Source organism: Carcharhinus amblyrhynchos, chromosome 6 (genome assembly GCF_965287045.1).
Source record: "Carcharhinus amblyrhynchos chromosome 6, sCarAmb.v2.hapA, whole genome shotgun sequence".
NCBI classification, from domain to species: domain Eukaryota; kingdom Metazoa; phylum Chordata; class Chondrichthyes; order Carcharhiniformes; family Carcharhinidae; genus Carcharhinus; species Carcharhinus amblyrhynchos.
Window position 1 is genome coordinate 124,166,331 of NC_137329.1, and position 23,971 is coordinate 124,190,301.

Here is a 23,971-nt window from a genome sequence, read left to right on the forward strand (position 1 = left end):
CCAACAGCTGGGAAATACTTCCTTCAGGAGAGAAGTATTGCTTACTTACGGGGAGCAGTGAAGGACTGAAATCTTCTTCCAGTAAATTACAGTTAATGACTTCCTTGATTAGGTCAGAGAGTAAAGGTTAGGGAAGCTTACTCATTAACTCCCCTTATAGAATACTGATATCAGACAGCTCAAAGCACCTGATTGCAGGAATGTCTTACGCGCAGTGTTCATACACTCCCTGAATGTTAATACATCAGTTCGGGAGTTTAGAGGATGCCACTGCCCTTCATCAAGAGTGTTCGGGTCTCTCAATATTCAAGTTGGGCTGAAGGGCCTGTTTCCGTGCTGTAAATCTCTATGACTCTGTCTCGGAAATATGATATTCCATGGTGACACTCCTACCTCAGTATGAGAGAGCAGAGAAAGTCTAACATGGGGAATTAAACCCAACTTACAATCCAATTGGTGATAACAACCAAATGATTTTGTTTCTTCTAGTGGATGTTGGGCTAACCTGAGACCTCATCTCAGCGGCCTGGTGGCACAGTGGTTAGCCCAGCTCCCACCCAAAGCTGGGGTCCAGGGTTCAATTCCAGCTTCGGGTGACTGTCTGTGTGGAGTTTGTATGTTTTCCCCATGTCTGCGTGGGTTTCCTCCTGGTGAAATCCTAGAATTACTACAGTGCAGAAGGAGCCTGCACACACAACAATCCCAAAACAGTCCCCATCCCTTTACAATCATAGAACCCTACAGTGCAGAAAGAGACCCTTCGGCCCATTGAGTCTGCACTGAACTCAATCCCACCCAGGCCCTATCCCCACATCCCTACATATCATACCCACTAATCTCTCTAACCTACGCATCCCTGGACACTAAGGGGCAATTTCATAGCATGGCCAACCAACCTAACCCGCACATCTTTGGACTGTGGGAGGAAACCGGAGCACCCGGAGGAAACCCACGCGGACACGAGGAGAACGTGCAAACTCCACACAGACAGTGACCTGAGCCAGGAATCGAACCCTGGACCCTGGAGCTGTGAAGCAGCAGTGCTAACCACTGTGCTACCGTGCCGCCCATATTTACCCTGCTAATCCCCCTGACACTAAGGGGAAATATAGCATGGCCAATCCACCTCACCAGCGCATCTTTGGAGCATGGGGGGAAACGGGAGCACCCGGAGGAAACCCACGCAGACACCAGGAGAACGTGCAAACTCCATACGGACTGGAATTGAACCTGGAACCCTGGCACTATGAGGCAGCAGTGCTAACCACTGTGCCACTGTGCCACTCTGGTTTCCTCCCACATCCAAAGATGTGCAGGTTAGGTTGATTGACGTGCTAAATTGACCCTTAGTGTTCCAAGATATGTAGGTTAGGGAGATTAGCGGGGTAAATATGTTGGGTTAAGGGGATAAGAACTGGGTAAGATGCTCTTTCAGATGGTCGGTGCAGATTCTGTGATGGCCAAATAGTTTCCTTCTGCACTGTAGGGATTCTATGAACATAAGAACTAGGAGCAGGAGTGGGCCATCTGACCCTCGAGCCTGCTCAACCATTCAATAAGATCATGGCTGATCTTTTTGTGGACTCAGCTCCACTTATCCACCTGCTCACCATAACCTATAACCTTTATTTATTATTTATCTATCTTGGCTTAAAAGCATTCAATGAGGTGGCCTCAACTGCTTCACTGGGCAGGGAATTCCACAGATTCACAACCCTTTGTGTGAAGAAGTTCCTCCTCAACTCAGTCCTAAATCTGCTTTCCCTTATTTTGAGCCCATGCCCCCTAGTTCTAGTTTCACCCGCCAGTGGAAACAACTTCCCTGCTTCTGTCTTATCTGTTCCTTTAATAATCTTATATGTTTCTATAAGATCTCCCCTCATTCTTCTGAATTCCAATGAGTATAGCCCCAGTCTACTCAGTCTCTTCTCATAAGTCAACCCTCTCTACTCTAGAATCAACCTAGTGAATCTCCTCTGCACCCCCTCCAGTGCCAGTATATCCTTTCTCAGGAAAGGAGACCAAAACTGTACACAGCACTCCAGGTGTGGCCTCACCAGCACCTTATACAGCTGCAGCATAACCTCGCTGTTTTTAAACTCCATCCTTCTAGCAATGAAGGACAAAATTCCATTTGCTTCTTAATTACCTGCTGCACCTGCAAACCAATTCCTTGAGATTCCTGCACAAGGACACCCAGGTCCCTCTGCACAGCAGCATGCTGCAATTTTTTTACCATTTAAATAATAGTGCATTTTGCTGTTATTCCTGCCAAAATGGATGACCTCATATTTATTAACTTTGTATTCCATCCGCCAGAACCTTGCCCACTCACTTAGAGTATTGATATCCCTTTGCAGACTTTCAGCGTCCTCTGCACACTTTGCTCTGCCATCCATCTTAGTGTCATCTGCAAATTTTGACACACTACACTTGGCCCCCAACTCCAAATCACCTACATAAATCGTAAACAATTGCAGTCCCAACACTGATCCCTGAGGGACACCACTAGTCACTGATCGCCAACCAGAAAAACACCCATTTACTCCCACTCTTTGCTTTCTGTTAGTTAACCAATCCTCTATCTATGCTAATACGTTACCCGTAGCATTGTGCACCTTTATCTTATGTAGCAGTCTTTGGTGCAGCACCTTGTCAAATGCCTTCTGGAAATCCAGATACACCTCATCCACAGGTTCCCCATTGTCCATTGCACAGGTAATATTCTCAGAGAATTCCACCAGGTTAGTCAAACATGACCTTCCCTTCATGGAACAATGCTGCGTCTTACCAATGGGACAATTTATATCCAGATGTCTCACTATTTCTTCTTTGATGGTAGATTCAAGCATTTTCCCCAAATCAGGAGTTAAAGTAACCGGCCTATAGTTACTTGTCTTTTTTCTACCTCATTTTTTAAACAGTGATGTCACATTTGCTTTTTTCCAATCTGCGGGAACCACCCCAAAGTCCAGTGAATTTTGGTAAATTACCACTAGTGCATTTGCTATTTCTCCCGTCATCTCTTTTATTAACCTGGGATGTATTCCATCAGGACCAGGAGACTTGTCTATCTTTAGCCCATTAACTTGTCCAACACTATCTCTTTCGTGATAATGATAGTTTCCAGGTCCTTACCTACCATAGCCTTCCTGTCATCAATTTTTGGCATGTTATTTGTGTCTTCCACTGTGAAGTCCAACACAAAATACCTGTTCAATGCCTCAGACATTTCTTCATTTCCAGTTATTACACCCCCCTTTCTCATCCTCTAAAGGACCAATGTTTACTTTAGCTACTCTGTTTTTATATATATTTGTAGGAACTTTTGCTATCTGGTTTTATAATTCTGAGTTAGTTTGTTCTCATTATCCACCTTAATTTTCTTTATAACTTTTTTTGTGGCTTTCTGCTGACCTTTAAAGATTTCCCAATCTGCTGGTTTCCCACTAATCTTTGCCACTTTGTATGCTTTTCTTTCAATTTGATACCCTTCTTTATTTCCTTTGATACCCATGGCTGATTATCTCTTTTCCTACAGTCCCTCCTTATCACTGGTATATACTTTTGCTGAACACTTGTGAAAAATCACTTTGAAAGTCCTCCACTGTTCCTCAATTGTCCCACCATAAAGTTTTTGCTCCCAGTCTACCTTAGCCAACTCCTCCCTCTCCCATTGTAGTCTCCTTTGTTTAAGCACAAGACACTGGGATTGGATTTTACCTTCTCACACTCCAATTGGACTTTAAATGCAACCATACTGTGATCGCTTTTTCCGAGATGATCCCTAACTGCGAGATTATTAATTATTCCTGTCTCATTACACAGGACCAGATCTGGGATAGCTTGCTGCCTTGTCAGTTCCATTACATACTGTTCAGGGAAGCTATCGCGGATACATTCCATGAACTCATCCTCAAGCCTGCCTTGGCTGACCTGGTTTGACCAATTGATATGTAGATTAAAATCCCCCATGATAATTGCATTTTTACATGCATCAGTTATTTCTTTGTTTATTTCTCCCCCCACCGTGATATTATTTGGTGGCCTATAGGCTATACCTATCAGTGACTTTTTCTCCTTACTTTTTCTAATTTCCACCCAAATGGATTCAACCTTTTTTTCTATAGAACCTATATCATCTCTCACTACTGCCCTGATATCATTCTTAAATATCAGAGCTACATCGCCTCCCTGACCTTCCTGTCAGTCCCTCCGAACAGTTTGATACCCCTGGATATTCAACTCCCAGTCGTGACCATCCTGCGACCATGTCTCTGTAATGGCCACTCATTCACAATGATTTGTGCCATCAGCTCATTTACCTTCTTTCGAATGCTTTGGGCATTCAGATAAAGTTCCCCTGACTAGTTTTTGTACCTTCTTTTTGAATTTTAACACCTCCATTAATAACATCTCCTGAGTTCTCCATCCTTTCAATGGTGTTACTGTCACTGAATCCCCCAAAGTCAGCATCCTGGGGTTACTATTGAACAGAAACTGAACTGGACCGGTCATATAAATACTGTGGCTACCAGTGCAGGGCAGAAGCTAGGAACCCTGTGGCGAGTGATTCACCTCTTGACCCCCCCCATAGCCTGTCCACCATCTAAACACCCAAGTCAGGAGTGTGATGGAATACTCCCCATTTGCCTGGATGGGTGCAGCTCCAACAACACTCAAGAAGCTCAACACCATCCAGGATAAAGTAGCCCACTTGATTGGCACCCCATTCACCAACCTAAACATTCACTCCGCCCACCACCAACGCACAGTGGCAGCTCTGTGTACCATCTACACAATGCACTGTAGCAACTCACCAAGGTTCTTTCAACAGCACCTTCCAAAGCTGCCACCTCTATCACCTAGGATAAGGGCAGCAGATACCTGGGAACACCATCACTTGCAAGTTCCTCTCCAAGCCACTCGCTGTCCTGACTTTGACCTACATTTCTGACTCAGCAACAGTGAAGGAATGGCAAGATAGTTTCAAGTTTGGACAGTGGATTTTACAACAGCTGCCTGAGGCAGGCCTTATGTCCCTCGAATCTGCTGATAAGGACTCGAAACCTGTGTTAGGAATCACTGCAAAACCTGAGCTGCTGTGAGAGAAGCCAGTGCAGGATCCTTTTAATCTAGATAGGAACATGGAACTGGAAGAGTGGATTAGGAACATACCATTGAATCCATTCATCCTGCACAGGGTGTTTAAAAAAAAGGGAAGAACAATGCTGTGGGAGCTTGCTGTGCACAAATTAGCTCCCAATATTAGAACAGTGAGTACTTATCAGCTGCAAAATGCTTTAGGATTTTTTAAGGATGCGCCAGGTGCTATTTAAATGCTTGTTCTTTCCCTTTTTTAAAACACTCTGTGCAGGTTGTCTCTAAACCTGTGATCCCTAACACAGGTTTCGAGTCCTCATCAGCAGATTCGAGAGACATAAAGCCTGCCCCAGGCAGCTGTTGTAAAATTCCAAACTTGAAACTATCTTGCCATTCTGTCACTGTTGCTGAGTCAGAAATGTGGGTCAAAGTCAGGATGGTGAGTGGTTTGGAGGGGAATTTGCAAGTGATGGTGTTCCCATGTGTCTGCTGCTTTTACCCTAAGTGATAGAGGTGGCAGGTTTGGAAGGTGCTGTTGAATGGACCTACCTTATATTAAATTGATCTTTCTCTATACCCTAGCTAACACTGTAACTCTCTCCTTTCCTTCTCTATGAACGGTATGCTTTGTCTGTATAATGTGCAAGAAACAATACTTTTCACTGTACACTAATACATGTGACAATAATAAATCAAATCAAATCAAATCAAAATCTTATTGCTTTTTGTGAATCTTGCTGTGCCTATATTGGCTAAGAACATAAGAAATAGGAGCAGGAGTTGGCCATCTAGCCCCTCGAGCCTGCCCCGCCATTCAATAAGATCATGGCTGATCTGAAGTGGATCAGTTCCACTTTCCCGCTTTCTCCCCATAACCCTTAATCCCCTTGCCTACCAAAAACCTATCTACCTGCGTCTTAAATATATTTAGCGAGGCAGCCTCATTCCAGAGACTCACCACCCTTTGAGTGAAGAAGTTCCTCCTCAACTCCGTTCTAAACCGCCCCTCTTATCTTGAGGTTGCACCCTCTAGTCCTACTGTCCTTTCTGAGTGGGAAGAATCTCTCCACCTCTACCCTATCCATCCCCTTCATTACCTTATATGTCTCAATGAGATCTCCCCTCATCTCTACCACATTACAATGGCGGCTACTTGATGATAGAGCACTTGGATAAGCACTGAGGATGTGAAAGACGCAATATAAAGAGAGACTTTTCCTCCTTCTGTTTCCTCTTTGTGACCTTACCGAAGAACGAGGTGTCATTGAGACAAAATCCTTCCGAGAGTGAAAACTGACCGTGACCCAACATATTCACCTCAGACCTCATCTACCGCCTCGTCCAAACTCCCGACGGGACCAGTGGAAAACTCTGCAAGACAGGAATTGCAAAATCCGGTGGGTTGGTTCGTCGATCCATTTCATTTACAATTTCAGCTGTGGGAATATATAAACATGGTCTCTGTAGATGAGGGAAAGCCGTAAGATTCGATGCGTTAATCTTACATGGCTTAGTTTAGTGACAATAAGGAAATGTGGAAAGTTTGCAGAAAGGGGAGATACGGTCACTCCAGGAGAGGAGGGTCATACGCAAGTTGAGTCATACACAGTGATCCATTCTCCGCAAATAAAAAGGATATGACCAAGCCTTGCACATTTTTTGAATTATCCTGGAGATTTGGGAGCCAAACATTCCTCATTGCTTTCTCCATGGCACTGCCTCAGCCAATCAGGATTGACTTTCTCACCAATCCGCACCCTTTTCTCCTGCGGTACAAATTGTGATCATTTGAAATTTGGCATTCTTGTGTTTATCCTGATGAGTGCAAGGAGAAAAGTTTCAGCGACATATCAGTAATATTCAAGTTGTGTGCCAACAAGCAGCTATTTAGAAAATTTGTGACTGCTCAAGGCTGGATATCTGGCATTCAAATGTATCAAAGCAGTAACCATAATGCCTTTAGAGAAATAATTTCACAAGGATTTTAATCCTAAGTTGCCCTACAGTCTTTTCCTCTGATTTTCCTCACCTCTGCCCAGGGGGAAGGGGTTGATGATATTTATAATCTGCACCATCTCTGAGTGGGATAATGTGTATGGGATTGTGTGTCCCAGCTAATTAATGACACACAGGTCGGTGACGTAGTAACTCCGCCAACTGGAGCACCGCAAGGAGGCACTGACAGATTCGGTGAGTGGGCAAAACTGTAACTGATGGATTTCAGCGCAGGTAAGTGTCCAGCCATCCACTGGGACTGATAAAAGAGGGATTCACGCGTTATTTAGATACCCTACGATGAAAAAATAACAACAAGGGAGGTCCATAGAGATTTAAGCCTCCATGTGATATGTAATAGTCAAGGACAAAAGAAAAATCAGGCCTTTACCACCATACAGAGCAGCACAAGAAAAAGGGAGGAAGCCCCGAAAGAGACACTGGACAGAGGTTAGAAGACCACCCACAAACCTTCCATCCCACGCCAAACTTAAATGAGGCAGAGGCAGCAAGGAAGGAGGATACCCACCTGCCACCATCTCATGGGATTAACTATTGCCAAAACTTACACGGAATTTTGTTTTAGGGTAGGAATATTCAGATGGCCGCAAGTTCTGCTGTCATTTGGGTTTCAGACCAGAGGGACAGGAGGAGGCCATTCCATCCTTCATAGAATCCCTGTGCTGCAGCAGGAGGCCATTCGGTCCATTGAGTCTGCACCGACTCCCTGACAGCGCATCCCACCCAGATCCTCTCCCTGCCCTATTCCTGTGACCCCACCTATTTGCCCCAGTAATCCCCCTAACCTGCACATCTTGGGACACTAAGGGGCAATTTACCATGGCCAATCCCCCTAACCCGCACATCTTTGGACTGTGAGAGGAAACCAGAGCACCTGGAGGAAACCCACGCAGACACGGGGAGAATGTGCAAACTCCAGACAGACAGTGACCCAAGGCTGGAATTGAACCCAGTTCCCCTGGCGCTTTGAGGCAGCAGTGCTAACCATTGTGCCCCCCTATTAGATTGTGACTGATCCGTATATCAGCTCCATTTACCTGCTTGTTGAACAGAAATGCAGAGTTAGAGAAAGATTAAGTTAAGTTTTAAGTTTTAAGTTTATTTATTAGGGTCACAAGTAGGCTTACATTAACACTGTAAAGAAGTTACTGTGAAAATCCCCTAGTCGCCACAATCTGGCACCTGCTTTGGTACACTGAGGGAGAACTTAGCGTAGCCAATGCACCTAACCAGCCCGTCATTCTGACTGTGGGAGGAAACCGGAGCACCCGGAGGAAACCCATTCAGACACGGGGAGAACGTGCAATCTCCGCACAGACAGTGACCTAAGCCGGGAATTGAACTTGGATCCCTGGTGCTGTGAGGCAGCAGTGACAGGATTAGATATTGGACTAGTAGTATGATAGCATAGAGAAAGGAACAAACTGTGGACTTGTCTCAAACCATTTTATCTCCCGTGTAAGACCACTGTGTAACGCCCCACTTCCCCGCACACATTCATACACCACAACATTTACCTTCACACATCATGGGCTAAAGATCTCAATTAATATCACATTTTCAGATCGAATTTAATTGGCTGAGGACCATCAGAGCTAAACATTCAATTATCTGCTTATCTTTATAATTCTGCTATCAACCAGGAATTCACTTCTTAAAAAGCATTAATCAATCAGATAAATTATCTGCTTTATCTGGGAGTCTATTCCACATCATGGCTGGACTATGTTGCATCTTGTGTGATTATACAGCCCAACGTAGCAGAGTGAAGACCCAAAGCAATAAGCTTGATCACGGTTATCACAATAAGGAAGCCATTTAACAAGTGGGCTTGTTTAGATTAGATTCCCTGCTCTATCACTGATAAAGGAAGCTGGTAACACGTTCAGCGGTGCCACAGATAAGTAGCTGTCGATGCACATTCGTGACTCATGTACAGCCACAGAATGGGGAGCAATCATTTTCCACTAATGCGGTGTGGACTGAGAAAAAAATCACAGGAAGAGAGTGCGGAGGGGGCTAAAGAGAAGGGGAGGCGATGGCCTAGTGGTATTATCCCCAGACTATCAATCCAAAAACTCAACTAATGTTCTGGGTGACCTGGGTTCAAATCCCACCAAGGCAGATGGCGGAATTTAAATTCAATAAAAAATTATCTGGAATTAGGAATCTACTGATGACCATGAAATCATTGTCGATTGTCACAAAAACCACTAATGTTCTTTACAGAAGGAAATCTGCCGTCCTTACCCGGCTTACATGTGACTCCAGAGCTACAGCAAAGTGGTTGACTCTCAACTGCCCTCGGGCAACCAGGAATGGGCTAGGGATTTTTGTCTAGGTTGCCCTTCTCCTGGTGATTCCCTACACTTCAGTGGCCTCTTGTTACTGTCTCCATGCTGACATCAGAGCAACAACTGGCAGAAACAGAACCTATCTTATCGACTTTACACTGCTAAACATTTTGATGACATATCTCATTACAATAGTGATTAAAATTAGTGAGAAGGTGCAGTTCTGTAACCTCACCCTCTGAATACTACACAAAGCTCTCCGCAAAAATAACTTGCAAAAACATTTATTTCAGGCAATTAATTAGCAGAGCCTGAGTCCATTGGTCCTTTGAGCGCCTGCAAAAACTGTTCAAAATGACACAATATCTATAAATCTCTCAATCTCCACGAGGAAGCTGTCGAAACATTTCCAATATTACGGGGTATTTCACAAGCGTAAGTATTTTTTATATTATAAAAAAACTACATGACTGACAAATATTCATTGGTGTGACATGATGGCACAGTGGTTAGCACTGCTGCTTCACAACGCCAGGGACCCAGATTCAATTCCGGTCTTGGGTCACTGTCTGTCCCGAGTTTGCACATTCTCCCCGTGTCTGCGTAGGTTTCCTTCGGGTGCTCCGGTTTCCTCCCACAGTCTAAAGATGTGCATGTTAGGTTGATTGACCATGCTAAATTGCCCCTTAGTGTCCCAAGATGTGCAGGTTAGGGGGATTAGTGGGGCAAATACGTGGGGTACAGGGATAGGGCCTGGGTGAGATGATCTGCCAGAAAGTCAGTGATGGGCCAAATGGCCTCCTTTTGTACTGTAGGGATTCTATGATTCTAAAACTTCTTAATTTATCAATCAGACGAGATCTTGGACTTGGGGTGTTGAAGGAGACATTGTATGGCTTGGGATTTTCAACATTTATGCAGTTAAGTTGGACAGCACAGTGGTTGGCACTGTTGCCTCACAGCGCCTGGGACCCAGGTTCGGTTCCCAGCTTGGGTCACTGTCTGTGTGGAGTCTGCATGTTCTCCCCGTGTCTGTGTGGGTTTCCTCCGGGTGCTCCGGTTTCCTCCTACAATTCGAAAGACGTGCTGGTTAGGTGGATTGGCCGTGCTAAATTCTCCCTCAGTTTACGCGAGCAGGCGCCAGAATGTGCCGACTAGGGGATTTCCACAGCAACTTCATTGCAGTGTTAATGTAAGCCTACTTGTGACACTAATAAACAAACTTTAAACTTAGTGATTCTAACAGTACATAGTCCATCTTTGGAAGTACTCATGACTAAAAGAATAAGTTTCCCATAAAGCTGCCAACAGCAAAGCCTGATATGCATTTTAAAGAAATATATACTTACAGATATGAACCTGTCGCCACTAATCAGAATGTAAATTCCACGGCTTTGACAGCATGTTGTCTGTGTGATGATCTAATGCCTGTGGTCGTGTTTCAGCAACATTTTACAGAACTCCTCATACCTCCAATCATCACAATCTCTTCTGCAAAGTGCTCCTGGGTCAGGATGAAAGTGCAAACATGGGATTATTCATTAAACAGTTTGCCTAATGTTCACTGAAACATGTCTTGTCTGTGAGCAGCTTGTGATATTGCTTCATCGTAAGAAAATGCAGATAGACCCAGGACAGGCCAGAGGAACAGACAATATTGAATGGTCTGAGATTGGGCAGAAAGAGGGTATAGGATTAAAAGGAGGAGACGGGGAACAGAATATGCGATGAAATTGGTATGGGATAAGCAATTGGTATGGATAAGCAATTAAAACAAAGCGATCTTACAGAAATAGCTGTGGAAATTAAATGATTAACTCTGCAGTCAACAATTTATAAGATGTGGAGATTCCGGCGTTGGACTGCACACTAGGAAGTCTCACAACCACAACCTTTCAGGGTGCCGCTCCTTCACCAGGTTAGCACTCTGAAAGTTTGTGATTCCAAATAAGCCTGTTGGACTTTAACAATTTATACGATAGGGTTTGTGACAGGGTAAAAACTTTCCATATAAATTATCAGTAAGAGCATTCAAAACATTGAATCCTCCTTTCCAGACGCTCACTTTTCAAAGAATAACCTCAACAATTATAGAAAATATGAAGAGGATGACGAAAGAATGATTTCAAATATCTAACAGGTCGGATGATTTTCATATCCAGGTCTGTCCCACTCTTCCTAAAAGCAAATTACTGCAGGTGCTGGAATCTGAAAGAAAAACAGAAAATGCTGGAAAATCTCGGGGGGGCTGGAGAGAGAATAGAGCCAATGTTTCAAGTCTGGATGACCCTTTGTCAGAGTCACTGTTTGTTGAATTTGAAGACAAATTATGGCAGTTTGAAACATATATTTTAGTTTACAAATACACATGTGATTTGATTTGATTTGATTTACTATTGTCACATGTATTGGGATACAGTGAAAAGTATTGTTTCTTGCGCGCGATACAGACAAAGAACATAAGGAATAGGAGCAGGAGTCGGCCATCTAGCCCTTCGAGCCTGCCCCACCATTCAATAAGATCATGGCTGATCTGAAGTGGATCAGTTCCACTTTCCCGCCTTCTCCCCATAACCCTTAATTCCCCTGTCTATCAGAAACCTATCTACCCGTGACTTAAATATATTTAGCCTCCACCACTTCAACGGGCAGAGAATTCCAGAGATTCGCCACCCTTTGAGTGAAGAAGTTCCTCCTCAACTCTGATCTAAACTGTGTATTAGACCTGTGTATTTTAGTTTACAAATGCACATGTGATTTGATTTGATTTGATTTATTATTGTCACATGTATTGGGATACAGTGAAAAGTATTGTTTCTGGTGCGCTATACAGACAAAGCATACCATTCATTGAGAATGTAACAAGAGAGTGCAGAATGTAGTGTTACAGTCATAGCTAGGGTGTAGAGAAAGATCAACGTAATGCGAGGTAGGTCCATTCAAAAGTCTGACAGCAGCAGGGAAGAAGCTGTTCTTGAGTCGGTTGGTACATGACCACAGACTTTTGTATCTTTTTCCTGAAGAAGGTGGAAGGGAGAATGTCCGGGGTGTGTGGGGTCCTTAATTATGCTGGCTGCTTTTCCGAGGCACTGGGATGTGTTGACAGAGTCAATGGATGGGAGGCTGGTTTGTGTGATGGATTGGGCTACATTCACCACCTTTTGTAGTTTCTTTATTGTTACTTTTATTTATTATTAGTGTAACAAGTAGGCTTACATTAACACTGCAATGAAGTCACTGTGAAAATCCACCCATCGCCACACTGCTCAATCCTAAATCAATATCACAGAAACAGCTGATCTGATTATTTATTGAACTGTGTTTTTGGGATCTTGCTGTGCGCACAATGCTGGCCATGTTTCCGACATTACAGCAGTAGCTAAACTTCAGAAAGCACTTCATTGACAGAAGGGTGTTTTTAGATTCCTCTGTGGACAAGCTGTGTCAGCCCAATTGTTTTCATTCTGATATCCTGCAACTATTGATTTTGCCAATTTATGGGCAGAAATCCAGGCATTGTGGAGATTTGTATCTCAGAGTGAGGAATGTGAATTTATAAAATTCCTTGATTAATAACAACTCCCTGAGCCCCAACTGAGCAGCACCCTCACTCTTACCCCCCATCCTAGCAATAGACAATTGATCTCCTTAAACTCTGACACCTCCAAACACACACCAGGCCCAGAATGCCGAATCCATTACCTGCCCATTTATCCCACTCCACTCGCCATGCCACCACTCCTTCCATCTGCCCAATACATGGCATCTAAACTCAGGTAACTTATCAACATGTTATCCACTCCAATCTGTCTTGCAAGTTGTGAAAGTGCCAACACTGATTCAAGGCTGCTCCTGTCCTCTCCCCGTGCTCCTGTCCTCTCCCCGTGCTCCTGTTCTCTCCCCGTGCTCCTGCCCTCTCCCCATGCTCCTGTCCTCTCCCCGTGCTCCTGTCCTCTCCCCGTGCTCCTGTCCTCTCCCCGTGCTCCTGTCCTCTCCCCGTGCTCCTGTCCTCTCCCCGTGCTCCTGTCCTCTCCCCGTGCTCCTGCCCTCTCCCCGTGCTCCTGTCCTCTCCCCGTGCTCCTGTCCTCTCCCCGTGCTCCTGTCCTCTCCCCGTGCTCCTGTCCTCTCCCCGTGCTCCTGTCCTCTCCCCGTGCTCCTGTCCTCTCCCCGTGCTCCTGCCCTCTCCCCGTGCTCCTGCCCTCTCCCCGTGCTCCTGTCCTCTCCCCGTGCTCCTGTCCTCTCCCCGTGCTCCTGTTCTCTCCCCATGCTCCTGTCCTCTCCCCGTGCTCCTGTTCTCTCCCCGTGCTCCTGCCCTCTCCCCATGCTCCTGTCCTCTCCCCGTGCTCCTGTCCTCTCCCCGTGCTCCTGCCCTCTCCCCATGCTCCTGTCCTCTCCCCGTGCTCCTGTCCTCTCCCCGTGCTCCTGTCCTCTCCCCATGTCCCTGTCCTCTCCCCATGCTCCTGTCCTCTCCCCATGCTCCTGCCCTCTCCCCATGCTCCTGTCCTCTCCCCGTGCTCCTGCCCTATCCCCATGCTCCTGCCCTCTCCCCGTGCTCCTGCCCTCTCCCCATGCTCCTGTCCTCTCTCTCTGTGCCCCTGCTCCCTCCCCACGCTCCTGCTCTCTCTCTGTGCCCCTGCCATCTCCCCGTTCTCCTGTTCTCTTCCTGGGCTCCAGCCTTCTACCGGTGCTCCTGCTCTCTCCCCGTGTTCCTGCTCTTTCCCTGCACTCCTGCTTTCTCTCTGTGCTCTTGCTCTCTCTCCATGCTCCTGTCCTCTTTCCCCATGTTCCTGCCCTCTCTCCATGCTATCTGCGTTATCTGTGTTCCTGCCAATTCTGCAGTCCTGCTCCCTCTAAGCTTTGATCAAGAAGGAGTTTATCTGGGATTGATCTGGGATTTTGATCAATTTGTTCATTGGGCTAATGAATGGCAGGTGCAGTTTAATTTAATTTGATTTGATTTGATTGATTATTGTCACATGTATTAGTATTCAGCGAAAAGTATTATTTCTTGTGCGCTATACAGACAAAGTATCCCGTTCATAGAGAAGGAAAGGAGACAGTGCAGAATGTAGTGTTACAGTCACAGCGAGGGTGTAGGGAAAGATCAACTTAATGCGAGGTAGGTCTATTCAAAAGTCTGACAGCAGCAGGGAAGAAGCTGTTCTTGAGTTGGTTGGTACATGACCTCAGACTTTTGTATCTTTTTCTGGACAGAAGAAGATGGAAGAGAGAATGACCGGGGTGTGGGGTCCTTAATTATGCTGGCTGCTTTGCTGAAGCAGCGGGAAGTGTAGACAGAGTCAATGGATGAGAGGTTGGTTTGAGTGATGGATTGGGCTACATTCACTACCTTCTGTAGTTCCTTGCAGTCTTGGGCAGAGCAGGAGCCCATACCAAGCTGTGATACAACCAGAAAGAATGCTTTCTATGGTGCATCTGTAAAAGTTGTTGAGAGTCATAGCAGACATGCCAAATTTCCTTAGTCTTCTGAGAAAGTAGAGGTGTGGGTGGGCTTTCTGAACTATAGTGTCAGCATTGGGGGATAGGACAGGTTGTTGGTGATCTGGACACTTAAAAACGTGAAGCTTTCAACCATTTCTACTTCATCTCCGTTGATGTAGACGGGGCGTGTTCTCCTTTATGCTTCCTGAAGTCGATGACAATCTTCTTTGTTTTGTTGACATTGAGGGCTAGATTATTATAGCCACACCAGTTCACCAGATTTAGATAAATGTAAGGTGATGCATTTGGGTAAATCAAATTGAGGCAGCACCTACTCAGTTAATGATAGGGTGTAGGGGAGAGCCACAGAACAAAGAGATCTAAGGGTACAGATTCATAGCTCCTTGAAAGTGGAGTCACAGGTGGACAGAGTGGTGAAGAAGGCATTCAGCATGCTTGGTTTCATTGATCAAAACATTGAATACAGGAGTTGGGACATCTTGTTGAAGTTATACAAGATATTGGTAAGGCCACACTTGGAATACTGTCTACAGTTCTGGTCACCCTATTATAGAAAGGATATTATTAAACTAGAAAGAGTGCAGAAAAGATTTACTAGGATGCGACCAGGACTTGATGGATTGAATTATAAGGAGAGGCTGGGATAGACTGGGACATTTTTCCCTGGAGTGTCGGAAGTTTAGGGGTGACCTTATAGAGGCCTATAAAATAATGAAGGGCACAGATAAGGTAGATAGTCAGCATCTTTTCCCAAAGGTAGGGGAGTCTAAAACTAGAGGGCACAGGTTTAAGGTGAGAGGGAAGAGATATGAAAGGGTCCAGAGGGAAAATGTTTTTACTGAGAGGGTGGTGAGTGTCCAGAACAAGCTGCCAGAGGTAGTAGTAGAGGAGGCTACAATTTTGTATTTTAAAAAGCGTTTCGATAGTTACATGGGTCAGATGGGTATAGACGGATATGAGCCAAATGTGGGCAATTGGGACTAGCTTAGTGGTAAAAACTGGGCAGCATGGACAAGTTGGGCTGAAGGGTCTGTTTCCATGTTGTAAACCTTTATGTCTCTAAGTATAGACAGGCCCTGGAATGTGAGGCAGAAACACCCATTTCACTGATAATTGTTAGCAAATACCTGTTTTCTTCAAATTATTATTAAATAATAATAATTACACACAGTACCCTCACACTATATATATTATATTTTGGATGGCGGACCTCTTGTGACGCAGTGTGTATTTTCCCTGTCTCTGAACCAGAAGATCCAGGTTTGAGTCCCATCCCAGGACTTAATAAACAAGGAAGGTGCATTCATAATGTGGCCAAACAGGTTTAATATCAACCTGTAAATCCCCAATGACTGGCGGTGAGACAGAATGGGTCACTCAATGATGGAAAGAATGTTGGAGCCTCCACTATCCATAACTCCATGCTGCAACATGCTTGTAAAGGTGGGTGTTGTCATGGCAACTCAGGGGTTGGTTGGGTCAGTTGGCTGGGCGAGGAATCCAGGTTAGATTAGTGCCATTGGCATGGGGGTTTGATTTGCCAGTTCTGACCGGGGTGAATTTGGGGCCCCCTCTACTGGCCCTATCCATAGTGGAGATCACAGGTTAGACCTGCCTTTGCTCAGAAATGTGACAAGAAGGAATTTTTAATGGGCGTCCATGACTAATTGTCCAATTGACAAGGAATCCTTCGGCCAAAAGCCTTGGAGAACCACTGGCACTGACCAAAGTACAAGACTCGGGCTTCACAATTATCAGGAGAAATATCAGGAAAGCAAAGCTGCGTATGTTAAGTAAATAGCAAGTTGTACAACATGTATTTGGTACAGAGCCAGAACCTGTTTGCCGTCCAAAGCAAATTCACGTTCATCTCTGCTTCACGAGGGTCAAGTACAAAGTCAGTCAATATTTTACAAGGAGAAAACCACTAACAGAGGCACATTGCGAGAGATACTGTTGCATACAGTGGAAAACCGCTGGAAAGCCTTCTGCTGTATGCTTATAAGAAAGAAAAATGACGTTATATCAGGTCTCTCACACGCCAAAGCCACTGAGGTCTTTCTGAAATGTAGAACTGCTGTAAAGTAGGAAACGCAGCAGCTAATTTGCAGCCAATAAGTTACTGGGTGCATCGCCCTGCTCTGCTTCCAAAAGCATCGTGACCCAAAACTGAACTGGACCGGTCAAATAAATAACCTGGCTACAACAACAGATCAGAGGCAAGGAGTCCCGCAGCGAGTAACTCACCTCCTGACTCCCCCAGCATCTGTCCACCATCTACAAGGCACAAGTCAGGAGTGTGATGGAATACTCCCCACTTGCCTGGACAAGCGCAGCTCCAACAACACTCAAGAACCTCGACACCTTCCAGGACAAAGCAGCCCAAGGCAGACTCCGATATTTAAGGCTAAGATAACTATATTGTTGATCAGGAAAAGGAATGGAGGGTCCCAGGGAAAGGGCAGGGAAGTGGGCATGAGGATTATCTGGGGATTTCTCTTGATGTTTGGTGTGAGTTCTGATGGCTGAGGAGGGCGGTTAGGTGACTGATGCAGCTACAGTGTATTGAGTAAGCTGCTGTTCTAGAGTTTGGAGATGTCACGTGAAGTTGCATTCACTGACCTTGACCTGCCCCATGAGGTGACTCTTGATATACTGTTGCCAGTCCTGATCAGGACAGATCTGCCTCAATAAGAAAGATGGGCAGGTTGGGGGAAGGGGGCAGATCACTAATCATTATGTCCCAGGTCTGGAGACAAGCCTTAATACATTTCTCCCTCAGTGTGTTAAAGTCTTAGAGCTGAATCAGAGGCAACAGGGCAAACTCACTGAGCTACAGACAGCACCTCACTCCAGCCAATGCAGTGACCTTGAAATGTAATCATTGTTGTTGTGTAAGGAAGGTGGCAGCCAAATTGGACACAGCAAGATCCCACAACAGTCAAGTGATGATGGTTGAGATGTAAATATTGATGCAGGACAATGGGGAGGACACCCTGACTGTTCTAGTGATCATGGGGCCAATGACTTGGGCAGATTTTATTGAGCAATCGCAAATTATCAAAATTGTTTTTCATCTGGGAAGCAAGAGACTCGGAGTGTATTGAGGAGAGACTGGACAATAACCAATTTGACAGTGAACCTGGTCCATTGCGTTGTATTGGCACAACAGTTGACACAAGGCAACAAAGAGAGTAAAGGACAATCCTAGCATTTCAGTAGCGTCTTTCACAACCTCAGGATGTGCCAAAGCACTTCACAGCCGATGAACTAGCGCAGTCACTGTTACAGTGTGGGTAACACAGCAGCCAAATTTTACACAGCAAGATCCCACAAGCTGCAAATGAAATAAATGAGGAGATGATCTGCTTGCCTCTGAGGGTGAGGGAGCACGGTCGGTGAAAACACCGGAATTATTGAGGGAGCTACCCGATGTTACAAGAGTTCCATGTGGGTTCAGAGAGGGAGACAGCTGGCCAGCAAAATCATTACTTTACCAAAATAAGTTGGGATGAGAAATTGGTCTGGGAGGCTGATTAATGATTGACAGGTTGTTGCTTTGAGCCTCGCATTGAGCTTAAACCATCACTGTAAGATGATAAAGCCAAGCAGTAGTAAATAAAACCTTTGTCACAAATTGCAGTGTCGACTTTGTTGAAGTTGTGCCAACGCAGTCGCGTGACAGTCAAGAATCCATGACTTTACCGAGAGACCTTTGAAATTTACCAGCTTTTCCAATATTTCACACAGAGAAAAACACATTACTCAATTCTCCAACTCAGGATTTGTTTTTTTCCATCGCATCTCAGCGGTGGTGACTTTTGATGCGGTTAAAAGCAGCTCTGTTGGCAATGGCAACAAGGTGTAGATGGTTCCTCAGTACGATCCCCACTCCTCTGTCACTCGGAGCGTTACCCACTGAGCCAGGGGTCACACCTTCCATCTTCATCAGGTCGGCCTAACACGTGACTCCAGTCTCCTATCTTGTGGTTGGCTCGCGCTGCCCTCAGGCACAATGGGACTTTCATGTCCAAGAATTTGACTGTGTGACCCACGCACGTAGGACAACCTAACCCTGGAGCAGACCAATAAAATTGGTGCATATCGATCAGTACATTGAGGTATAAACTATTGGCAGCAGTGATTTCGAATGGGTTGATGAGCGGATAAGATAAGATCGGGTAGCCTGATTGGTGTACGTCAAACAGTTTAATGTGCCCAGGGTTGCACAAGCTTAATGTGTTTGCATAAATTTATGACATGTCATTTTAACACAAGAAATCGAACTGTTTAATAACCGGCTCATTTTAAAAGGGTTGACCTTTCCCTTAAGACAGAAAGAAATCTTGTTTTATGAAAGGAAGTTAAAACTTCAGTTGTTTTTCAAAGAGAGAGCCCCATGCAGAAGTTTTGGAAATGTTAAATATTTGAGAAGAGGACGCAGAGAGATGGTTGTGTACAATGTAAGGCACCCATCAGAGAGAGTCTGACCATGCCTCAATACATCCCAACAACATTCCCATTTCTGAATCCCCCACCACCAACATCCTGGGGTTTATCATTGACCAGAACCTGAACTAGACTCAGCCAAATAAAAACTCCAAAAGTAAGTCCGAGGCTGGAAATTCGATGGCAAGTATCTCAACTCCTGTCTCCCCCAAGCCGATCCACCATCTACAAGGCAAAAGTCAGGAGTGTGAAGGAATATTCTCCACTTGTCTGGATGGGTGCAGATCCAACAACACTCGAGAAGCTCAACACCATCCAAAACAAAGCAGCCCTGCTTGATTGATACTCCATCCACCACCTTCAACATTCATTCCCTCCACCATTGATACACAGTGGCTGCAGTGTGCACCATCCACAGAACACACTGAATCAACTCACCATGGCTCCTTTAACAATGCCTTCCAAAGCCCTGACCTCTTACCGAGAAGGACAGCAGACACTTGGGAAAATCACCGCCTGGAAGTTCCTCTCCATTCCACACACCATCCTGAGTTGGAAATATATTGCCATTCCTTCATTGCCTCTGGGTCAAAGTCTTGGATCTCCCTTCCAAAGAGCACTGTGGGTGTACCTGCACAAGATGAACTGCAGTGGTTGAAGAAAGCACACCACCGCCTTAGAATCATAGAATCCTGAAAATGCAGAAGGAGGCCTTTCGGCCTATCAAGTCTGTGTTGGCTCTCTAACAGTGTATCTCACCCAGACCATTTCCCCAACACTATTGCTGTAACCCCATACATTTACCATGGCTTATCCACTTCACTACACCGCTTGGGACACTGAAGGTTAACTTAATATAGCCAATCCACCTAACCTGTACATTTTTGGACTGTGAGAGGAAACCAGAGCAACCAGAGGAAACCCACACAGACACGGGGAGAATGTGCAAACTCCACACAGACAGTGACCCGAGGCCGGAATTGAACCTGCGTCCCTGGCACTGTGAGGCAGCAGTGCTAACAACCTTCTCAAGGGTATTTTGTTTTCTTCTTTATTCTTTCATGGGATGTGGGCATATCTGGCAAGGTCAACATTCATTGCCCATCCCTAATTGCCCCTTCAACTGGCTCTGAAGACACATGTGGGCTAGACCAGATAACAACAGCAGATTTCCTTCCCTAAAGGATATTGGTGAACCAGATAGGTTTTTATGATGGTTTCATGGTCATCATTACTGAGACAGGCTTTCGTTTCCAGATTTATTCATTGAATTTAAATTTCACCAGCTGTCGTGGCGGGATTCGAACCTGAGAGCCTGGGCCCTTGGATTAGTTACCCAGTGACACTATCACTAAACCACCATCTCCATCAGGGAGGTACGAGTGCTGCTCTCATCAGCAATAACTTCATTCCTGTAATGGAGCTTTCCACAGCAATTAAAAATCCTTTATAGAAATGTGTTTGTTTAATGTTCCACTGTTTGTGTTGATTGGATTCACCAAGGAAACAGTTTCAATTTTAACAAAAACTGGTCTAAAGACTTGCCCTTCACTTGCTGACAGATATTACTCTGCAGCTCGGGTTCAGAGTCCCTAACACCTGTAACTAGTTTACATCTCACAATTAAAACTTATTAGCCTCAACTATAACAAAAGTGGTTATCATCAGCTGTTGGAACAATGGCTAGTGGACACAGACTTCAAGGTTCTGGGCAAAAGGTGCAGCGAGACGTGAAGGGCTTTTCTACAAGGTGAGTAGTAATAACCTGGTGGAACTGCAGACGATCGCTGAGTTCAAATCAGATTGGATCATTCTTGAGGGCAAAACATGAGCAGGGCTGCTGGGATAGACTGGGGGGGGGGGAAGGGTCTGCTGGATTGCTCTACGGATAGGTGGCATGAATTAAATGGGCTGAATGGTCTCCTTTTTGCCTCAAAGACGTAATGACTATAAACTCCAGAGACTTGAGCACAAAATCCAGGCTGGCACTTTACGGCAGTGCTGAGGGAGTGCCGCACTGTCAGAGAGTCAGTACTGAGGGAGTGCCGCACTGTCAGAGGGTCAGTGCTGAGGGAGTGCTGCACTGTCAGAGGGTCAGTGCTGAGGGAGCGCCGCACTGTCAGAGGGTCAGTACAGAGGGAGCGCCGCACTGTCAGAGGGTCAGTGCTGAGGGAGTGCCGCACTGTCAGAGGGTCAGTGCTGAGGGAGTGCCGTACTGTCAGAGGGTCAGTGCTGAGGGAGTGCCGCACTGTCAGAGGGTCAGTGCTGAGGGAGTGCCGCACTGTCAGAGGGTCAGTGCTGAGGGAGCGCCGCACTGTCAGAGGGTCAGTGCTGAGGGAGCGCCGCACTGTCAGAGGGTCAGTGCTGAGGGAGCGTCGCACTGTCAGAGGGTCAGTGCTGAGGGAGCGCCGCACTGTCAGAGGGTCAGTGCTGAGGGAGTGCCGCACTGTCAGAGGGTCAGTGCTGAGGGAGTGCCGCACTGTCAGAAGTAATTGTGGGCTCTTGTACTGGGAGTCATATCAGGAGCTGATTGCAGCCAGGAGGTCAAGAGCCTCTGTGTAGTTTTAACCTGTAAATAAATAAGTTGTGTTTTTCCTAATTTGGTGAACAAGTGCCTGTACGGGTTTTTCTAGTAGATGAATCACAAAAGGCTGTTATGCAGGTACTGCAAGTTATTGTCACCAGGAGAACTGAATACAAAATGAGGCAAGTCATGCTTCACTGAACAAATCACTCCAGAGACAACACCCAGCTGTGGATTCCTTATTTAAGGAAGGGTGTAAGTAGATTGGGAGCGGTTCAGAGAAGCTTTACCTAACTAATACCGGGAATGGGTGGGTTGGTTTATGAGGAAAAACTGGCAAAGCTGGAATTGAGAAGGCTAAGAGATATTGAAACGTATAACATTCAGAGGGGCATTGATAAGATTTGGTGGAGGAATTTTTGTATCTCAGAGGATTCTGAGTCTCTGGAACTCTTTCTCAATAAGCAGTGGAAGTAAAACCTTTTAATATTTTCAACGCAGTGCTGGATAGATTCTTGATATACTGGGGGGAGGGGGGGGTGCTAAATCATTGGTCAGCCCGGGACCCCCGCAGTGCTGCCCCTCCATCCCCCCCTCCCCCACAGCCCAATCACAGCTCCCACGACAATTCCCAGGCCAGCCCCAATCCCCCCCATCCCGGAGTGTCCCAATGAACAGCAGCACCCCCACAGCAGTGGCAATTTCCCCACTGCCCCCCCTTCACCTTGGCAGTCCTCCGCTGAACCCCCTCAGGGTCAGATCGCCCTGCCACCCACCCACCCCACCCAATAGCTGCCCTCTCTTGATCTGAGACCAATCCTGTCTGCAGAGTGGAAGCGAGGATCCCCCACCCCCAGGATCACCCCTAGGCCCCAACCATAATAAACCCTGCCGCCTTGGCACTGCCTGATGCCCGATGGACAGTGCCATGGTGCCCCCCAAGACATGGGCACTTTTCCCCCTTGGATTCCCCCTGCATTCAACCGAGTGTGGCATCAAGGAGCCCGAACAAAACTGGAATCAATGGGAATGAGGGGAAAAGCCTCTGCTGGTTGGAGTCAAATCTGGCACAAAGGAAGATGGTCGTGGTGGTTGGAGATCAATCATCTCAGCTCCAGGACATCACTGCAGGAGGCCCTCAGTGTCCTAGGCCCAACCATCTTCAGCTGCTTCATCAATGACCTTCCCTCTGTCATAAGGTCAGAAATGGGGATGTTTGCCAATGATTGCACAATGTTCAGCACCATTCGTCACTCCTCAGATATGAAGCAGATTATGTTCAAATGCGACAAGATCTGGACAATATCCAGGCTTGGACTGACAAGCAGCAGCTAACATCCATGCCACACAAATGCTAGGCATCTCCAACAATAGATGATCTAACCACTGACCCCTGACGTTGAATAGTGTTACTTTCAACATCTTAGGAATTACCATTGACCAGAAATTGATCTGGAGAAGCCACAGTGGTTACCAGAGCAGGTCAGAGGCTGGAAATCCTGCAGTGAATGACTCACCTCCTGACTCCCCAAAGCCTGTCCGCCATCTACAAGGCATAAGTCAGGAGTGTGATGGAAAACTCCCCACTTGTCTGGAGGGGTGTAGCTCCAACAACACTCACAAAGCTTTACACCATTCGGGATGAAGCAGCCCCACTTGATTGGCACCCCATCCTTGAACGTTAACTCCCTCCACTTTTTGAAACACTGTAGCAGCCGTTGTATACCATCCACAAGATGTACTGCAGGAACTAGGGCAGCATGGTAGCCTGGTGGCTAGCGCTGCTGCTTCACAGCTCCAGGGACTGGGTTCGATTCCCGGCTCGGGTCACTGTCTGTGTGGAGTTTGTACATTCTCCTTGTATCTACGTGGGTTTCCTCTGGTTTCCTCCCATAGTCCAAAGATGTGCGGGTTAGGTTGTTTGGCCATGCTAAAATTGTCCTGAAATGTGTAGGTTAGAGGGATTAGTGGGTAAATGTGTAAGGATATGGGGGCAGGGCCTGGTGGGATTATTGTTGGTGCAGACTCAATGGGCCGAATGGCCTCTTTCTGTGCTGTAAGGATTCTATGAACTCACTACATTTCCTTAGGCAGCACCTTCCAAACCCATGATCACTACCTT

At 46.0% G+C, this 23,971-nt stretch overlaps 1 protein-coding gene across 2 annotated transcripts in view; it reads right to left on the minus strand.

The window, feature by feature from the left end:
• The window catches only part of nr1h4 (nuclear receptor subfamily 1, group H, member 4), a 68,829-nt gene extending 62,361 nt beyond the window's left edge, over positions 1 to 6,468 (minus strand). Inside the window, exon 1 of one of the 2 annotated variants that reach the window (XM_080191779.1) lies at positions 6,351 to 6,468. In XM_080191779.1, the coding sequence (XP_080047905.1) occupies positions 6,351 to 6,432 (82 nt within the window). In that variant the 5' untranslated portion in view covers positions 6,433 to 6,468. Of the gene's footprint in view, positions 1 to 446; positions 552 to 6,350 lie in introns of those variants that run through there. The other variant, XM_080191780.1, reaches the window with a different exon arrangement.
• Between the last annotated feature and the right edge of the window lie 17,503 nt (positions 6,469 to 23,971).